General features: G+C 46.4%; 1 protein-coding gene across 2 annotated transcripts in view; it reads left to right on the forward strand.

Annotated features, from left to right (window-relative positions):
- The window catches only part of STARD3NL (STARD3 N-terminal like), a 38,902-nt gene extending 29,952 nt beyond the window's left edge, over positions 1 to 8,950 (forward strand). For both annotated transcript variants that reach the window (XM_084796455.1, XM_084796456.1), the window contains 2 exons: positions 7,560 to 7,633; positions 8,499 to 8,950. In XM_084796455.1, coding sequence (XP_084652581.1) covers positions 7,560 to 7,618 — 59 coding nt within the window. In that variant the 3' untranslated portion in view covers positions 7,619 to 7,633; positions 8,499 to 8,950. The remainder of the gene's footprint in view (positions 1 to 7,559; positions 7,634 to 8,498) is intronic.
- The last annotated feature ends 7,764 nt before the right edge of the window (positions 8,951 to 16,714 follow it).

The following is a 16,714-nucleotide window of genomic DNA, read 5'->3' on the forward strand; positions in this document are numbered from 1 at the left end:
TGCTGGGTTTGCTTCTCAGTAACAGTGGCCAGGGGGATACCAATCCATGACACCATAGCAGTAGCAACAAGCCTGACCAGAAGTGCACAAAGGTCTAGAATAAACAACTTTTTTTTAAGGTATGCAGAAAGCCGCTTCTGTGTGAAATCATGTCAACACCAACAGTCTTTGGGAAAAATACAAAGACCATGCTAAGGTACCACTGTACCTTGTTAAAGTATTGCTTTTAAAATCCCCTCCTCATGGTGAGGACATGGGACAGGTCAAACCCATATGCCCAAGAGGTGAGAGGGTAAAATGGTACAGCCCCTGTAGAAAACAGCTTGGTGTTCCCAACAAAATTAAACATAGAGTTACAATATCAATCAACAGAATATGCTATAGCCTTGAAAAGGAGTTAAAGTCTGACCCATGAGACAACAGCTGGGATGCTTAAACAGAATAGGTGAAATAAAATAACCCAGATGCAAAAGGCTAATACTTACATGATTTTGTTTAAGGTACAGTGAGTTCACATCCCAAGAGTCAATAAAGTAGTGGTTGTGCAGGATGGAGCGTGTGCAGGTGAATAGTCTAGTGGCTCACAGTCAGCAGGACCTTAATGCCAGTGCATGGAGCACTTCAACACGGCTAAAGAGCCATCGTGGGGAAGGTAAAAAGATTGTCCCAAATGCTTGATTTTATTTACGTTTGTTTTGATACCATGTCAAAAATGTTCTAAGTTGCTAGGACTTTACAGGTACCAGGGAAATACAGGGCAGCAGGGCTCAGTCCCATCTTGCAACCACTGTGTGAGCTGAGCTTACTGTACTGGTGTAGAGAGGAACAGGAGGACACCAGCATCACGGTGGGTGCTGTGCTGGGCACAGTGCTGGGAGTCGGTGTTCATAGCTGCTATGCACACTCCTCATGTCGGTGGAAGTGCCAGGGTGGCCGGGGCAGCTCTCTGCCCAAAGCCTTCAGTGACCTGGCCCACGTCACCTCTGTTGGCCTCCCTCTGTCAGTGTCCACCTCTCACCTACCTTTTCTGTCCTTAGCTCCGAGGCCCGCCAGCCACTTGCATCGTACTGCTGTTCTGAATTCTGTACCTCTAGCTAGAGCTCCAAGACCCGCCCCCTCCTCCTGCCTTCCCCCGCCCGCTGGCCCTCCTGCCGTCTTGGCTTGGGCACCCGTGGGCCTGTAGGTCCTGGTCTACAGCCGGGTCATCCTGTGCCGTCTGTACTGTGTCCAGCAGTCATTTGGCCATTGCTGCCCCTAGGATGTAACTTGAATTATAGGCTACATTGTTGTAGTGTCAACATTAGACCAAGGGAACATTTTACACTCTGTTAACAGACGGGAGGAGCTGACGGAAGGCACAGCCCTGTGCAGTGTCACGTCAGGTTACTCACGCTGTGTATTGTTGATGTGGGATCAAACACAGTGTGAAGTGGAAAAGTCAGGCATATGTTAATATTAGTCTGAAAGCCGTAAAAGCAGAGTTAAAAGCGAAACTTCTTACTACTTCATTATGAGTATTGGAGTCAGATATTTTGTCACAGGACTTGTTTTGAAAAATGAAATTTATAACCTAATTCAAATGTAACTGTTTTGCCTAGTTTCCCCAGGCTAGTGCAATTTCTCAGTACCAATTTGTTTTCTGAACGAGGAGCTAAGCTAGCAGGCTAGTAATGCCATGAAGTGGCTCTTCCTCAGCAGGCCTTCTGTCTGTGATGTCTGCTGCCATCTAGTGGTCACTTGGGGGAATTACCACTGAGTTATGCCGCCCGAGAGAACAGAAACAACCCCATAGTTTTCCTTTAGGTAGCTGCTTTACGACACCAGATGTGTATCAGTAGTGGTGAACAGAGGTGGATGCTCAGACAGCTTGATTTCTTGTGTTACATTCATATTATATGGATGTTCAGTTTGGAGAAAAATGAAATTGCTACAGATGGTAATATGCTTAAAACTGGCAAGCCATTCGCTACTCAGGCTCTCCTAACGCTGAGTGAGCAGCGCCGCCTGCCTGCGGAGGGTAGAGGTGCTGAAGACTGGGGCTGCCTCGCTTGCCTTGTTTCTCAGTGCTAAGCTAGTACCTGACACATGTCTGTGGGAGGGGTGGAGTAAAGTGGAGAAGGACATTAAAGGAAATTGTTACCTTTTCTTTGGAAGGAGCAGCTTGAAATTTAGAGTAGGAATTCAGAAATCAGCACGTGTTAGCGGCGGTGTTGCTGAGCCCATCACCCTGCTGTGTCCACAAAGCTTACTGATTGGTCTAACAGTAGTAGCCTGCATGTCTGTGTTCCCTGCTCAGAAAAAAAAGAACGAGCAGACCTCTTGGGTGACTGGGTGGATGTGTAGAAGGAGCAGAAAAGAGCCGCGTGGGATGCTCGGGTTGACACAGGTCTCTTCCCCTACGAAGCGTCTAGTCTGAAATGCAGACTAGTTTAGGAGTGAGGATGTGTAGTTGAGAAGAGAAGCGCGTGTCTGGCGTGTGTAAAACCTTTGATCCCAGTGCAGTGGACAGCAGCATGGATGAATGAAAACCTCAAACCATGCAGCACTTCCTCTGTGCAAGTCAAAATAAAGGCACTTAAGTTCCGAGAGCCCTGTGCCCCTGCTTTGCCGTGGCAGTCTTGCCTCATTCCTTTATCCCTCAGAAGGTTCTTCAATTAGGTGCTCACCCTTTGTATAGAGATGTATTTAGTGCATTAAAAACTCATTCCTAGGGGTATTAATCAGTGGGTGTTTTGAGCTTTATAGAAGTACATACAATTTTAACATTCTACAACTAAGTTCATCTTAGGTGCTGAGCAGCAGCTCTTCCCCACCAGGCTTTCCAGGATGGATGCAAGGCCTCCGTCTGCGGTGTCTGCCACCCAGTGGTCATTTGGGGGAATTACCACTGGGTTCTGGCTAGTGATCATTTTAGGCCATCTTATTATATCAACAAACTGTGCCCGGTTGCACTTAGCACCCGTGTGTACATCTTGTCCTAACTAAGGCCACAGTGTCTGCTTTGCATCTTGATACTCTTTCTCCTGGACATGTGCTGGTAACAGACACGCAGTGTGCTTTCTGCATTCAGCTGCCTCGGGTTACCATGTGACGGATGCTGCACCACCGTTTGTCAGTTGCTGGCACTTCAGATTCCGAAGTTCGCGCTATTATAAGTAACCGAGCTGTGTGCAGCTACATATGTGTTTGGACATTATTCTTTTTCTTGGTTGGATTTTTAAAAGATTGTTTGTGCTGGGTGGTAGATGCCTGTTGAACTGTTCATGAGCGGCTCGTCGCAGTCCTCTGCTACAGCCTTCAAGCAGTGAACATTGGCTTTATTTTATGGAGCTCTGCCAACACTAGGTACCCTTTGCACACTTTTGCTTTTGGTAGTTAACAACACTGAAGAGCTGCTCGCTGTGCTTTACCTAATTTGTCCCTAGGTGCTGACAGCTCTGCCACATTCCTGCTCCACCTTCCTCATGCCTTTTCACTGTTTTCATATTTTAATTAAATTCTATAACAATTCCGTACCTTTACATAACACTGATCACACGCAACCCTCTCCCCCTTCCACACGTGTGAACGCCTCTCCTCCCTACAAATGCCCCTCCCATTCTTTTGTCTTCTTGTTTGGTTTTGTTACCTTCTGGGTTGAACCAGAGTCCTTGTGAGCACAAGTGTGACGCTGTCCACTGGAGCCCTGGGAACTCGGCAGTGGCCACACGACTGAGGACAGTGGCTTCTCCTTCCCAGTGGCCGGCAGCACTCAGGAGCTCCGCAGGGAGAAGCAGGCTCTGTGGCCCCATCCCCTACTCACTGCTGACTGGTGTCTTGTGTAGGACCTGCAGGTGCTGGGAGTTCATTCCTGTGATGTCCACATCCCATCCATGAGTGAGTGACTCACACCCCTGCCCTGTCACGGGTCCTGCCATCTGTCTGTCCTTTCCCCGTGATGGCCCCGAGCACTCAATACTCACTTATTCTCAGCACCCTGATCAGCCATGAGATTCTGCATTTACCTCTGTTGGAGGCAAAAGAAGCTTCTCTGATCAAGGCTGAGGCATTGGTCCTTGGCCCAACAGTCTTGAAGCGCACTGTCACGTGGTGCCTGTCCTGAGGGCTTCTCGTGTCTTGTGTCTTAGTGCCAGTTAAGCCTGGTTTGTGGGTTTGCTCTTCTCATGGTAGTGCACTTGTGGACATGTCTAAGCTCTGTACCTTCAGTCTGGGTCAGAAAGGGATTTGCCTGTGGCTTTTGTCTAGAAGTTTCAATTAAGATTAAGGTATTTTTGCTTGGTTGTTTTTTTATTTCTTAGGATTATAGTATGTTTTGATTACTTTTAATATACAGAAGAAATACAGGACTACGTACACATTCTCTTGATGTTGGGTGTCTTTCCATTTGTGTGTGAAACAGTGAGCCCACTGAACCCACTCGGCATACTTGTTAAGAGCTGTTTGCTGTGAGTGTGCCGAGCCACTTGTTCCTTTGACTCCTTTTGGATTGGATGTCTACTTTTTAAAAAGTTACTTATTTTTACTTGGTTGCTTTAGACCTTTCCGTGTGATCTGACACAGGCCTTTCAAGCTGTGGTTTCTTCTAGACCTTGTTTACTGGTACCACTGCGTTCTGACCAACGAGTCGGTGATGTGGCCGTTTGTGTAGATCCTTATTTCCGTTTTTCAGCCCGTTATATATATGGGTTAATAGCTCTCAGCAATGCAGGAACACGTGGCCAGTATTTCCTGGCCCCTGACCTCCCCATGTACATACTGCTTTGCTGCTGTTACCTGGCCAGTGTCTGTCTGCTCCACAGCCTTTGGCTGTTTTCTGCTCTGCAGATGGGATGCTGTCCCTCTCTCATGAAGCCGAAAGCTCTCGCTTTCCTGAATGAATCCCTTTCCACAGATGCTCCTGACTTCAGCTTTCTCATGCCAGCACTTGTTTTTTTTTTAAATCTTTGTTCTTTTTCAATATTACCACATCTTGACAATCTCTAGTTATTTTTTCTCATGCTTGTCTTTGCTTTCTTCAATTGATTGTACATATCCTTTGAATGTATTTATTATTGATGTTTTGATGCTTTCCTGGATTGGATAATATAGCATTTGGAAGTGTACAGGTGATTTGCTTTGTCTTTTTTTTTTTTTTTTTTTTTTTTTGGTCTTTCTCAGAATGATCATTAGCCTGTTGTATTTTTTTTTTAAGTAATGCATTTTGTTAAATGTATAATGACACAGTTCTGAAGTTGGATTTTTCCCCCTAAAAGAACATGTTCACTTTAGCAAATTAACCACAAAATTACACTTCTCTATGGAACAATGCTACTTCTTTTTTGTATATTTTCCCCTTTATTCAAAAACTTGATTTTTAAACTTTACTAAGTGTTAAGAAAATATTTATGCTTTGAAGACTCCATGTGTGTGTCAGATGGAGCTGCCCTCTCCCTCGAGGTCCCTGTGAGCACACCCAGCACTTCTGCCTCCGGCTCCGTGTCCTCTTACCTTTAACTCCCTGCGTGCAATTAGTGCTGCCCACATGTGCACGAGTGTGTGTGTGGGGATCAGGGTAACCTACCGGGGCATGGACAGCCCCCTAAAAACTGGCTCTCCCTCCCAGCAGCTAGCAAAAGGGCCCTTCCATGCCCCTCCGCCTTCCACACTGGCATTTTTAACTCACCTGATCTGTTCAGGTAACAGTAGCTGCTGTGAGTTTCTGTGTGTGAAATGTCCTGCCCAGTGGACAGAGTTTCACAGCACTTCCCCGTCCTCTGCCTCTTACATTCTTGCTTTGCTTTGTAAGCCTCACTTCCCAGAAGTCTCTGGACTCTCCCGTGCTCAGTGGTACCCAGTGTCTAGACAGAAGTCAGGTTTAAGCTCCTGCCCAAGGCCTCTCTCCCTGCCACAGGGCAGAGTGGAGCTTGCTGTAGAAGACCCAAGACATAAATGCTCACTAATGCCGTTGGCCGGGTGGGTGTAATTGAACCTGGCAGCAGACATGCTCAGTCTGGACAGACTTCTGAGGCTGCTTTGCACTGAAGGGAAGTAGTTGGCCCACACAGAGTCTCCATTGGGTACAGCGAGCAGTTTGGGCTGGACGTGAAGCCTGGCCACTCTACCTTCACCTGGCCACCCCAAAGGCACCTGAGTGGTTAAAGTTGATGAGGTTAAAACGTGAGGCACAGCCTTGGGATGCTCCGCCATCCCTTCCCCTGTACCATGCTTGTTCTCTGCTTTATCAGGTAGAATTCTCTAAAGACAGATGTGCACCTGTGAGTGTGTCGTCTCCCAGTGTCTGCAGGCCACGAGGCGGCCACCTCCTTGTCTGCACCTTGGTCTTCTCACTCTCCTTCTAGAGGCCTTCCCTGATTATGAGAATGCTGCACACTCGCATACAAACAGGTGACACCGACCTGTCTTTCAAACTACAGAGCAATAGCAGCAGCCACAGCTCATTGTGTTTCCTTCTAATTGTGTGTGTACAGTTTCACACCACTGTGCCTACACTTCTACAGTAAATGCAGAAAAATTAATAGTTAAAAACTAGTTACTGTCATTTTCCTGTGCACATTTTGAAATATTCAAAGATATGTAAGTGCTATATGGTTATTTTATATTCTTTATCATTTATATATATTTAATTTTGTCATATGCAAGCTTATAATGTACAAACTCTGTTATGAATTTGATTTCACAATAATTTCCATGTTGTTAAATATAAGTTAGTTCTAACTGGATGTGAGTTATATCACAGAAATATAACTCAGACTGATAGCTCTAATTTCATTTCTGATCTCTAGAGAAAAAAGTCTTGATGATAAATAGTATTTTCATTTAAGATAGATCCAAAGGAAGGAATTTCGGAGTTAGACAGCTTTCTCAGTCATGGGCAAACCTGAGGCTGAAGACTGTCCAGAAGAACTAGTCAGTGGTCCGTGGAGCGCATGACCATCTGGCAGTGCCTTCCTCAGCATGAGGAGCCATCGCTGTCCCCAGTTCAGCCTGCGTTGTGGTCTCTAAAAACACCTAGATTAAATACGATTTATTTAAGAATACACACACGGAGGGGTGGAGATGTGCACCAGTGGCTGAGAGCACTGGCTGCTGTTCCAGAGTACATGGAGTCAATTCCCAGCACCCATCTGTATAGCCGCTCATGACTGTCTTAACTCCAGGTCTGGGAAATCCAATACCCTTTCAGACATGCTTGGGATGCACAGACACATATGCAGACAAAACACCCGTTCCTACAAAGTTAGGTTTAAAAACTACACACACATGGTTTAGCAAACAGGGAAATGAAGACTAGCAAGCCAGAATAATTCTTGGTCCGTGAGTACCTCTGACTGTTATGTAAGCGAGTCCATTGCTGCACCCTAGTCCAAGGTACAGGGAGTGTTTGAAGTTTCTCCCTACAGAACCTAAGGTCACACTTTAGAATGGCCGTTTATTAATCTCAGTCTCTTGGGGATTAAACATGTTTCTTTTATATAGAATTTTATGACTACATTGTATGGAGAAGTTTGTAATGGTAACACAATGAGACCCTGTTTCTCCTTCTCTTTCCTACCTCATAGGATCTGAAGAAGAAGCTGAGGAAAAACAGGAGAGTGAGAAACCACTTTTAGAACTCTGAGTTCTACTCTGTGAAGTAAGTGTTTGTAAATGAAATTATACCAACTAAGTGTTTTAAGTGTGGGCGTACCCTTTGGGTAGATTCAAAAGAAGTGTCTCAGCGCATGCAGCCAGATCCAGATTTGTCCTGCTTCTATGTAGGTAACAAAAAGTTCAGGTTGAGGTCTTCACATTGTGTAGGGGGTGGAAAATGTGTAGCTTAAAAGATCCCTCAGGGACCCAAATGCCTAAGAGCATCAAGTAGCTGGAGTGTCAGTGCTGGCTTAATTTGAAACAACCTCCTAACCCTTTGGTCAGGGATGCTGTGAGACATGGGATTGCCGTCACCTCTCTGTCGCACTTCTGGATGGAGGGGCGGGTTGAGGGACCTGTTGAGGCAGCACAGCATGGAGTGGGGAGCTGAGCTCAGATACACCCAGTTATCCCCAGGGCCCACAGGGATGCATCTCAAGGGTGTTAACACTTCTGATACAAAAGCTGTGAGCACCAGCGTGGAGGACATTGGCAAGTGTCTTCAAATGACAAGTCATTTCACATCCTCCATACAAGGACAGTAAGCAGCAAGAGAAGGGCAACAGTGCTCTGGCTATAGCCACCAGGGAAGAGGCGTCAGACTGGCTCACAATGCAAGGCCACAGCAGATGAGCCCTGTGTCCCTTACAGTCAGCACACAGCACATACCACACAACAGCTGGACCCATAAGAGGCAAAACTGTCAGCATGAACTAGTCTTTGTGTGAAACCCTTTAAAATAAATCCCCATGTCGTCATGCCGTTGTGTGTCTGTCACAGCCCGCCTTCAGTACAGGGTTAGGAACTGGCAGGCAGCACAGCACTGGACCTCCAACCCTGCTCTCTGTTTGTCTTTGCTCTCCTCTAAGTGTGAAGAAGGCTCACTGCAAGCCGTGCAAGGAGACAGGTGGAGATGGGGCTTCCCTGTACAGTCGAGACGGGGTCTGCTCACTGCTGATTGCTGATGAGCTAATGAACTTGTTTATGGTGATACCTCATGGGCATTGCCCCACCTCTCCCCCGTCACCACTGCTGTGGCCGGTGGGTCCTTCCTCTAGTCCGTGAGTCTCGGTCTGACCTGATAATGAGTAACTCGGTCTTGTGCTGCATCTGAATCAAAAGACTGCTTAATATATTGAAATAACAACTTCATAGTAAGTGACATAACATTTTATTTCAATTCCCAGAATGTGTTGTTTTTTGTTTCATGTCTCAGATTTCTTTTGTATTTCTTTTGTAACTCCTTACATTTCACTTGTAAACTCATGCACATGTGCTCTTTATACAATTTTAAAATAATAAATCCAACATATCAAAACAACTATTTTATTTTGTCTGTATTATATATTTGTCCAGGAGTGGTGGGATCACAAAAGGAAGAGGTGTGGCGGTGGGGGGCGGGGGGCCTGGAAACTGCTGTCCTGCGCTTTGTAGGATCTTCCGGAATATATTGTTCTGAAATAATGGTCTGCTGTTCTACATACAAACCAACCTGCAAGGAGTGTGGATGCCTTTGCTGCCGCTTTCCCTGAATGTGTACTTCATTCAGATTAATATGAACTAATTTACATCATCAGCTGCTTTTCCAGTCACTTTTCCCAATTCGCTGTCGGCTTCCCAGAAGGGCAGACCCTGAGTCTCCGTCATTGGCTGTGTTGTGCCAGCAAGGTTAAGTGCACACAGCAGTGATGCTGCAGGCTTGGGCGCTGTTCTGAGAGTGTGCCCACCTCAGCGGTGCCACAAGGGCTCTGGCAGGTAGGCTGGGCTGCACCAAGGAGGGCTACTCATGGCAAAGGAGAGTAGAGAGGACTCCCCAGGTCTGTGCTCAGGGCAAGACCTCAGGAACTTGATGGAACAATTCCAGAAACAAATTTCCTGACAGTGTCAACAGTGGAGCACTATATACCCCAAGCCTACCCATATGTCAGTGGCTGAGAAAGAACACTGCTAGAGTGTTGGCCTGAGCCAGTACATGCGGCTAGTCCACTCTTGGGAAGACTGCAGCCACGGGAAGAAGTTGACTGATTGCAGACACAAGTGGACAGGGTATGTGTGCGATTGTGAAAGAAATCACACTGCGAGTCTAGAGAGATTAGCTCCATCATGCTTCCTCTGGGGCAGGCCAAGCGAGCCCTGGGGCTTGTGTGTCTGCTCTGCACCCAGCCTGTTCTCTGACCTATCCTATGGTTAGCCTTGCTGCAAAGCCTCTGGTATCACCCAGCCCCCGCCCCCCGCCCCGCCGCCCCAGGAAAGGGGACAGTTTCAGTGGCTTCTACTTGACTTCCATTTCTTTGCTCATAAAGCACGCTCCTGTGGCCCACATCGTCGTCAACAGGAATCAATGCACATCTTGCACCCTTTGCGTTCTGGGAACAAAAGTTGAAAGTGTCAGCATCTGTGGGTGAAGGGCTTCAGACCCCACAGCAAGAGGCTAAGGGGGTGGAGCTACAGAGAACTTTGTATGCTCCTTAGAGCACACAAGGTGAAGTGTGTGTGTGCGTGTGCGTGTGCGTGTGTGTCTGTGTGGGTGTAGCAGGGGTGTGACCAGAGATGCATTGTGTAGTACTGGGCTTCAGATTCTAACTGAAGCATCTGAGCACTGAGGACACCAAGGAGCCCTGCTGCTCTCAGCTTGGCTCTTCAGTTTGACAGACACCTCCCACACACAAAGCTAGATTTTTTTTTCCTACTAGCCATGGCCTTTTGAAACCCGAGCAGAGCTGGCTGCGGTTTAACTGCCCTTATTTTCTTTTCTAACACCCTAACTACCCTTTGTGTTGCCTAATCAGTAGGGGGTGGGTTTGGCTTTGAACATTTTTCCAGGAAGTAACCACATTGACCAAGCAGGTAAACAGAAGATGTCTGAGAAAATAAAGCCACGAGCCATAGCAGCCTCACCCTGCACAGTCACCCTCCAATGTCCCCTCCTCCCTCAGCTGCAGCTGGGGCTCTCTGCACTGCTGAGACTGGGGAGCCCAGGTGGACTCTGGGAGGAGGGGGCTGAGAGGTTTCAGACCACAGAGACGTGGCCTGTGTCCGGGCTAGTCACAACCTCACGAAGCGGCTGCTGATTGTCAGTTTCCTGCCTGTAAAGTGGGGCCAGGAACTTGGACTGCAGAGGTCTGATCAGCTCGGGACCATCAAGGAGTTAACAGAAGTGAAATCATTCATGTTCCAAATGTGCGGCTCTGCGCGCTTTCCAAAGAACCTGCTTTTCAGACTCAGGCTGCCTGTAAGCAACCTTTCCAGTACTAAAGTTGGATATAATTTTAACTCAAAGGTAGTTCTAACTTTGTTAAGTGTCCATTAGAAAAGGTGTGAAACACACTCTCAACTCTCATCCCAGCCACTACGCGTAGCACATTTTGTTTAATGCCACTGCACACAAAAGTGCAAGCGTGCCTAACGGGCCATGCCTGCTGCTGCTGCTGCTGCTAGTGCACAGTAAAAAATGGGGAAAGGACATAAATAGATACATGTAGACAGACATACAAACAGGTCGTATAAACAGACCTCAAACAGATGAAACGTTTACCTTCAGAAGAAATAAAATGATGCCACAGTAAGATCTTGTTTTAGACTTAAAATGTTAGCACGGCATTGTTTGGTGGGGCTCTTCCGTGTGTTCACATACACCTGGGTTGCAGAGGTAAGTTGGGCCATCTGTGGACGGTCAGTTGGCCTACCTTCTCAGTCTCACTAGAGAACATGGATCATATACCTTGTCTGTGATTGCACATACGTGTAAGTGTGTGCATGTCCACATAGAGACAACCCCAAGTGTTGACTGTCAGGCATGTTCACCTTGTTTAAGCCTGGGACTCTCACTGGCCTTGGACCCAACAAGCCAACTAGGCTGCCTAGCCATTGAGCACCAAGAATATGCTTATCCCAGCCTCCTCAGGGATGCGGTGACAAGCATAGATCACCATTCCAGGATTCTTCTGAGAGCTCTAGGGAGTGACTTGAGCCTTCATCCTTGCAGAATTTATTTATTTATTTGTAAAATTTATTTAATTGCAACAAAACAAAACAAAACAAAACAAAAAAACCAAATACAGAGTGATGAACAAAGTACTGGAGAAAGTTGTAGGGTGTGTTGCCTAGAAAATTTCTCTTTGTTTTATAATTGAGACGTGGAGTTTCTAAAATAGTTGTATTTATTGTTGAGAAGTGTTTACAGTACCCTCTGCTTGCCCAGTCACCATGTGTGTATAGGAAAACCTGAAAAACTAGTCAGCCAGATTCTGCCAGCTGTGCGGTGGTTGGAGCACACTCTGCACTCTCTCAAAGGCCGGCCATGGGGACAAGGCACTGGGTGGCTGTAGTCAAAGTCTTTTGAAGCTTTGCAAGAAAGGCTGCTGTTGAGACAGGACGTTCTGTGTGTGGAGTTGTGCAAATCTTCATTTTCTACTGAGTGTCTGTGGGTGCAGGACCTGTGTTCCCAGATTTATTTAATCTCATCCTGTGCTATTCAGCAGAACAGCCTTATTGGTGGGCAGGGAGTCTGTGGAAGTCAGCCTTGTTTGAACAATCCAGCAGGATGGCCTCTAGCTCTGAGATTGTAACAATGGCATAAAACCAGGAAAGGAAAGGTAGACATCATTCTCTCAGCCAGTTCCTAGCCTGGTGAGGAGGATTCTCTCTTGGTTTCGGCCTCATAACCAAATGAGTTAGAAGGCAAGTGCATGGCTGCTGAAGCCAGGCGGCCTGGGTTCAAATCCCAGCTCTAGTTTTTGTTAGCTGTGGGACGATTTCTTACTCATCTCTGCCTCACTTTCCCAGTCTATAGAATGTCACTTGTGCTTGTCTCATTGTACACGAAGGAGACATGACATTAGGCAGCACATGCCATGATCAATGTTCTTCATTAGGCTTTCTGTAGATGCATTTGCAGGTGCATAGAAACCGGAGTATGTTCTCCGCAAGAGTTAAATTTCAGCATCAGACTAAATCATCCATATAATGTAGTGTCATTTCACATAGCTGAGAGAAAAAAAATTTAAATGTTTTAAAAGGTTGAAAAATATTTGAGGCAAAGATGTTTACAGTTGTTTGAAGGTTTACAGTGTAGACATTCGTCAAGCCATCACATGGGGTTCTGTAGTTACATATACATTTTATGTGTCATTATGGGAGGGGAAAACTAGTGTAACTTGTTAGAGACAAACCGACTATCTCGGCCTCGTAGATGGCTTTGGAGTGTGATTCCTCATCTAGGGGCCTCACACCAAAGCCCACAGCTTCTCTATAGGTAGCAATTCTGGTGAAGAAGCCCTGGATGAAGAAGGATGGATAACTGTCCCCTCCTCAGAAAGGTCCCTGGCTTCATCTGAGTCTTCCATGTGGTGAGGCTGAGGGCTTCAGAGCCCACCGAGTGTGGAAGAGCTCAGTGTCGCTTCCCTGTGGGGGCTGCACCCCATAGCCCACTTCATTGGTGCTCTCCCAGAAAGAGCAGGCACATGGTAGGTGCTAGCAGGTGAAGGCAGAGCGAGCATCCACTGATGGCTGAGGGAGACACTACTGTGATTCCACAACAGGACAGCTTTTCCCATAGAAGAAAGACTGAGAAGTTGGCGAACAAGTATATGTAAGGAAAATATAGACATGCCAGCCCTTCAGGAAATCTCGAGACTATTCAAGCTATTTGTTTTATCTTTCTTGAGGATGACTTAGAGCAAGGCACCTGATATTGGATAAATTACTTATGCCCATAAAACAAATATTCTGAATCCAGAGATACCTTGTTTTAAATTATGACTGTTAATTGAAGAATTAGTGGATTTAAAATTTCTAGTCTGTAGGATGAAATTGTACTTGCATCAAAGGACTCTTAGAGAATCATAATTTGCCTGGTGCATAGTAGAAGCTAAGTCTGTCAGCTGTCCTTGCTTTTGGTGCTTTGTATGGTGTGTGTGTGTGTGTATGTGTGTGTGTGTGTGTGTGTGTGTGTGTGTGTGTATGTGTGTGTGTGTGTGTGTGTGTGTGTGTGTGTGTGTGTTATCCAGTATTTCTTTGTGGTTGTTTATTCACTTTACATCCTGATCATAGCCCCTTCTTCCTCTTCTCCAGGTCTCACCCTGCCTCCCCCTTTCCCCGCACTCCTCAGAAAAGGGGAGCCCCCTCCCCCCCGCACCAACCCACCACAACACATCAAGTCTCGTCAGGACTGAGTGTATCCTCTTCCCCTGTGGCCTGATGAGGCAGCCCATCCAGGAGGAAGTGATCGAAAAACAGGCAACAGAGTCCATGTCAGAGATAGGCCCCGCCCCTTACTAAGGGATCCATATGATGACGCAAAATGTACCCTGCCTGCAAGATGTGCAGGGATAAAAATAGAGCTGAGATTGAGGGAATGTCCAACCAATGCCTGGTCCAACCTGAGACCCACCCCATGAAAGAGAGCCAGCCCCTGACACTGTTAATGAGACTCCTCTGTGCTCTCACCTGGGAGCCTGGCATATCTGCCCTCTGAGAGGATCCACTGAGCAGCAGTTAAAACAGATGCTGAGACTCACTATGAAACACTGGAAGAAGCATAGGGAGTCTTGTGGAAGAGTGGGGGCAAGGATAAAAGGGAAGGGACAGGAGCTGCACAAGTAGACCAACAGAGCCAACTATTGAAGGCCCAGAGGGCCTTTCAGAAACTGAAGCACCAACCAAGGATGATGTATTGGCTGGACCTACACCCACCCCCAGATGTAGCTGACAGGCAGCTCAGTATCCAGTATTTTTCTGTGGTAGAGTCTAGAACATATACCAAGCCTCTCGAGGCCTGGCCAGCACACAGCTTTATTTTATCCATCTGGTGTGTACAGACCCAGGCAATGCATCATTCTAACTTTCTGTCAAAGGAGAAAACTGTGGTGTGGAGAGTTTGGTGTTTGATCTCACACAGATACTAAATTCTGGATCCAGAATGAAGCCCGGGTCCTCGGGCCTACAGTCCATGTGGCTTTCTCCATCATCCCCTTTGTCATCCTTCCTCTGTGAGGTGTGGGCAGCTCTCTTGGGAACAGTGTGAGAACTGGGTAGCATGGAACTGTTAAACAGGTCCATCGCAGACAACACAGCACACATCTACTGGACATCATTCTGTACCCATGGGGATGACTCAAACCAAACTCAGGCCTGGTTTCCAGAGAGCAGTCACACTGGCTTCTGCACTTGGCTGCAGCTCCTAGGACCCACTGCTCCAGAAAACTGTCCCAACCAGCATCTAAGGGCCAGACTTAGGAATATAGTTTTGGACCGTGTTACCAATGGGCATTTTATGTCATAACTCAGCGGGTCATGTTGCTTGAACGTTCAATCAATGTCACAAATAAAAGCACACAGCACACCAAGAGTAGGCCTGATTTTTTTGTTGTTGTTTTTGCAAAACAAAGCACAGAATTCAAATAAGATTTCAGGGCATGGGAAGTAGAGGCTTTGGGGGCATTATCTGGTTGTAGGGCATGAAGAGGGGTGACAAGAAGCTTCAGTTTGTGCACATTGAGCCCAAGATGCTCTGCGCTGTGGAGGGGCTGAGACAGGATGGGTCTGGATGGCCGACTGCTTCCTTGGGCTACTGTTGTAGAGGGCAGTTAAGCAGTTTCCTCCCTGCTTTGAGTGTATTTGCACAGTACTGAATAAGATTACACACATATGACCTTGAGGAGCCAGAGCTAACAAGCAAGCCCAGCTAGAGCCTCAGCAGATCCTGAGGTGCAGAGCAGGATGACAGCAACATCACCCTTCCGTTTCATCATCCGTTATGAACTTGGAGCATCGCTAGGCCCAGCTGCTCTTCTGCACAGACAGAATACAACGAAGGCCAAGTGGACCACACTCTTGAAGAGCAGGATGAGGTAGGTGTAGAACGCAGAGATGCTGGTGACTTGAAGCTGCAGCAGATCTAAGAGAGCCTGGAGTTAGTTTCGTCTGCTCTTTTGACAGAACAGCGCACAGAGGCAATTTTTAAAAATCTGCAGAAGTGCATTGATTGACAACTCAACACCTACCGACTCTGTCCAGATCCAGCAAGAAGACTCATCTTGGAAGTCTGACTAATAACAGCCCTTGATAAATTCATTTATAATCATCCTAGTATTGAAAAGAGAGCTTGCACTTGGGATAGATGGATTCATTTGATAAATAATTGGGGATAATTTAGAATTCATCACTTCCAGTGTATCTTTATAACAGATAATATCCATCATATTCAAAGCAAATTCTAAACATGATTCTGACATCTTTGCACAGGAAACTTTCACCTTTTGTAATAAATTAATAGCTTTTGGTGGAGGAATAACTTTCATTTCCATTTGCAAACAGAGGGCCCAGAGAAATAGTTTGCCCAATGTGTATCGAGTAAGCTACAGCCTAAGTCTTTGTTGACAGAAGTGACATTAAAGAAATGTTACCCATTTTTCTTTGTATATCTCCAACTGTCATCCAGACATAAAAATGTAAGCACAAATACTGTGTAGAATATCTGCAGCATTGTACAGGAAGCCTGCAGTGCTATGGAAACCCAACAGGAGCACATCAGATTATAGAGAGGGCACTATGGAAAAGCCTGAAGGAACCTGTCAATCCAAATTTCCCCAAACACTCACCTGTCCATCTTAAGGCTCTCCTTGGGATCTAGTGGGTAAGTGAAGTTTTGTAAGAGACATGTGATTTCATCACTTAATACAATGGTGGAATTAGAGAGCCTCAGTAGCTACTTAGTGAGTCAAGGCCATGGTTCTTTCTAGCCTTGAGATAAGAGATCTCAGTAATGAATTGTTTAATGTCAGGTCCATTCATCATGTGGTACCTCAGATTCTCCTTGGCATTGAGGAACTGGCCGAGCAGTCAGCCCTAAAGCCAATTCATGAGTCTCCTTTGCTGCATATGTTGGGAGAAAGGACCAGAGAGTAGTATTCACTCTGCCCTCTAAATATGGTAACTACAGTGGACATCTGACATCTTGGCACCCATCTCAGTAACTGAATTTAGGGCAATTATTCTGCTTGCAGGATGGAAATCACTCATGCACATATGGACACGTGGGTCATTAGAAGGCCTCAAGCCCTAGTCTGATCTGTGGCAGCCTGGA

The sequence above is a fragment of the Acomys minous genome (genome assembly GCF_964271855.1).
Source record: "Acomys minous genome assembly, chromosome: 9".
Classification (NCBI taxonomy): Eukaryota; Metazoa; Chordata; class Mammalia; order Rodentia; family Muridae; genus Acomys; species Acomys minous.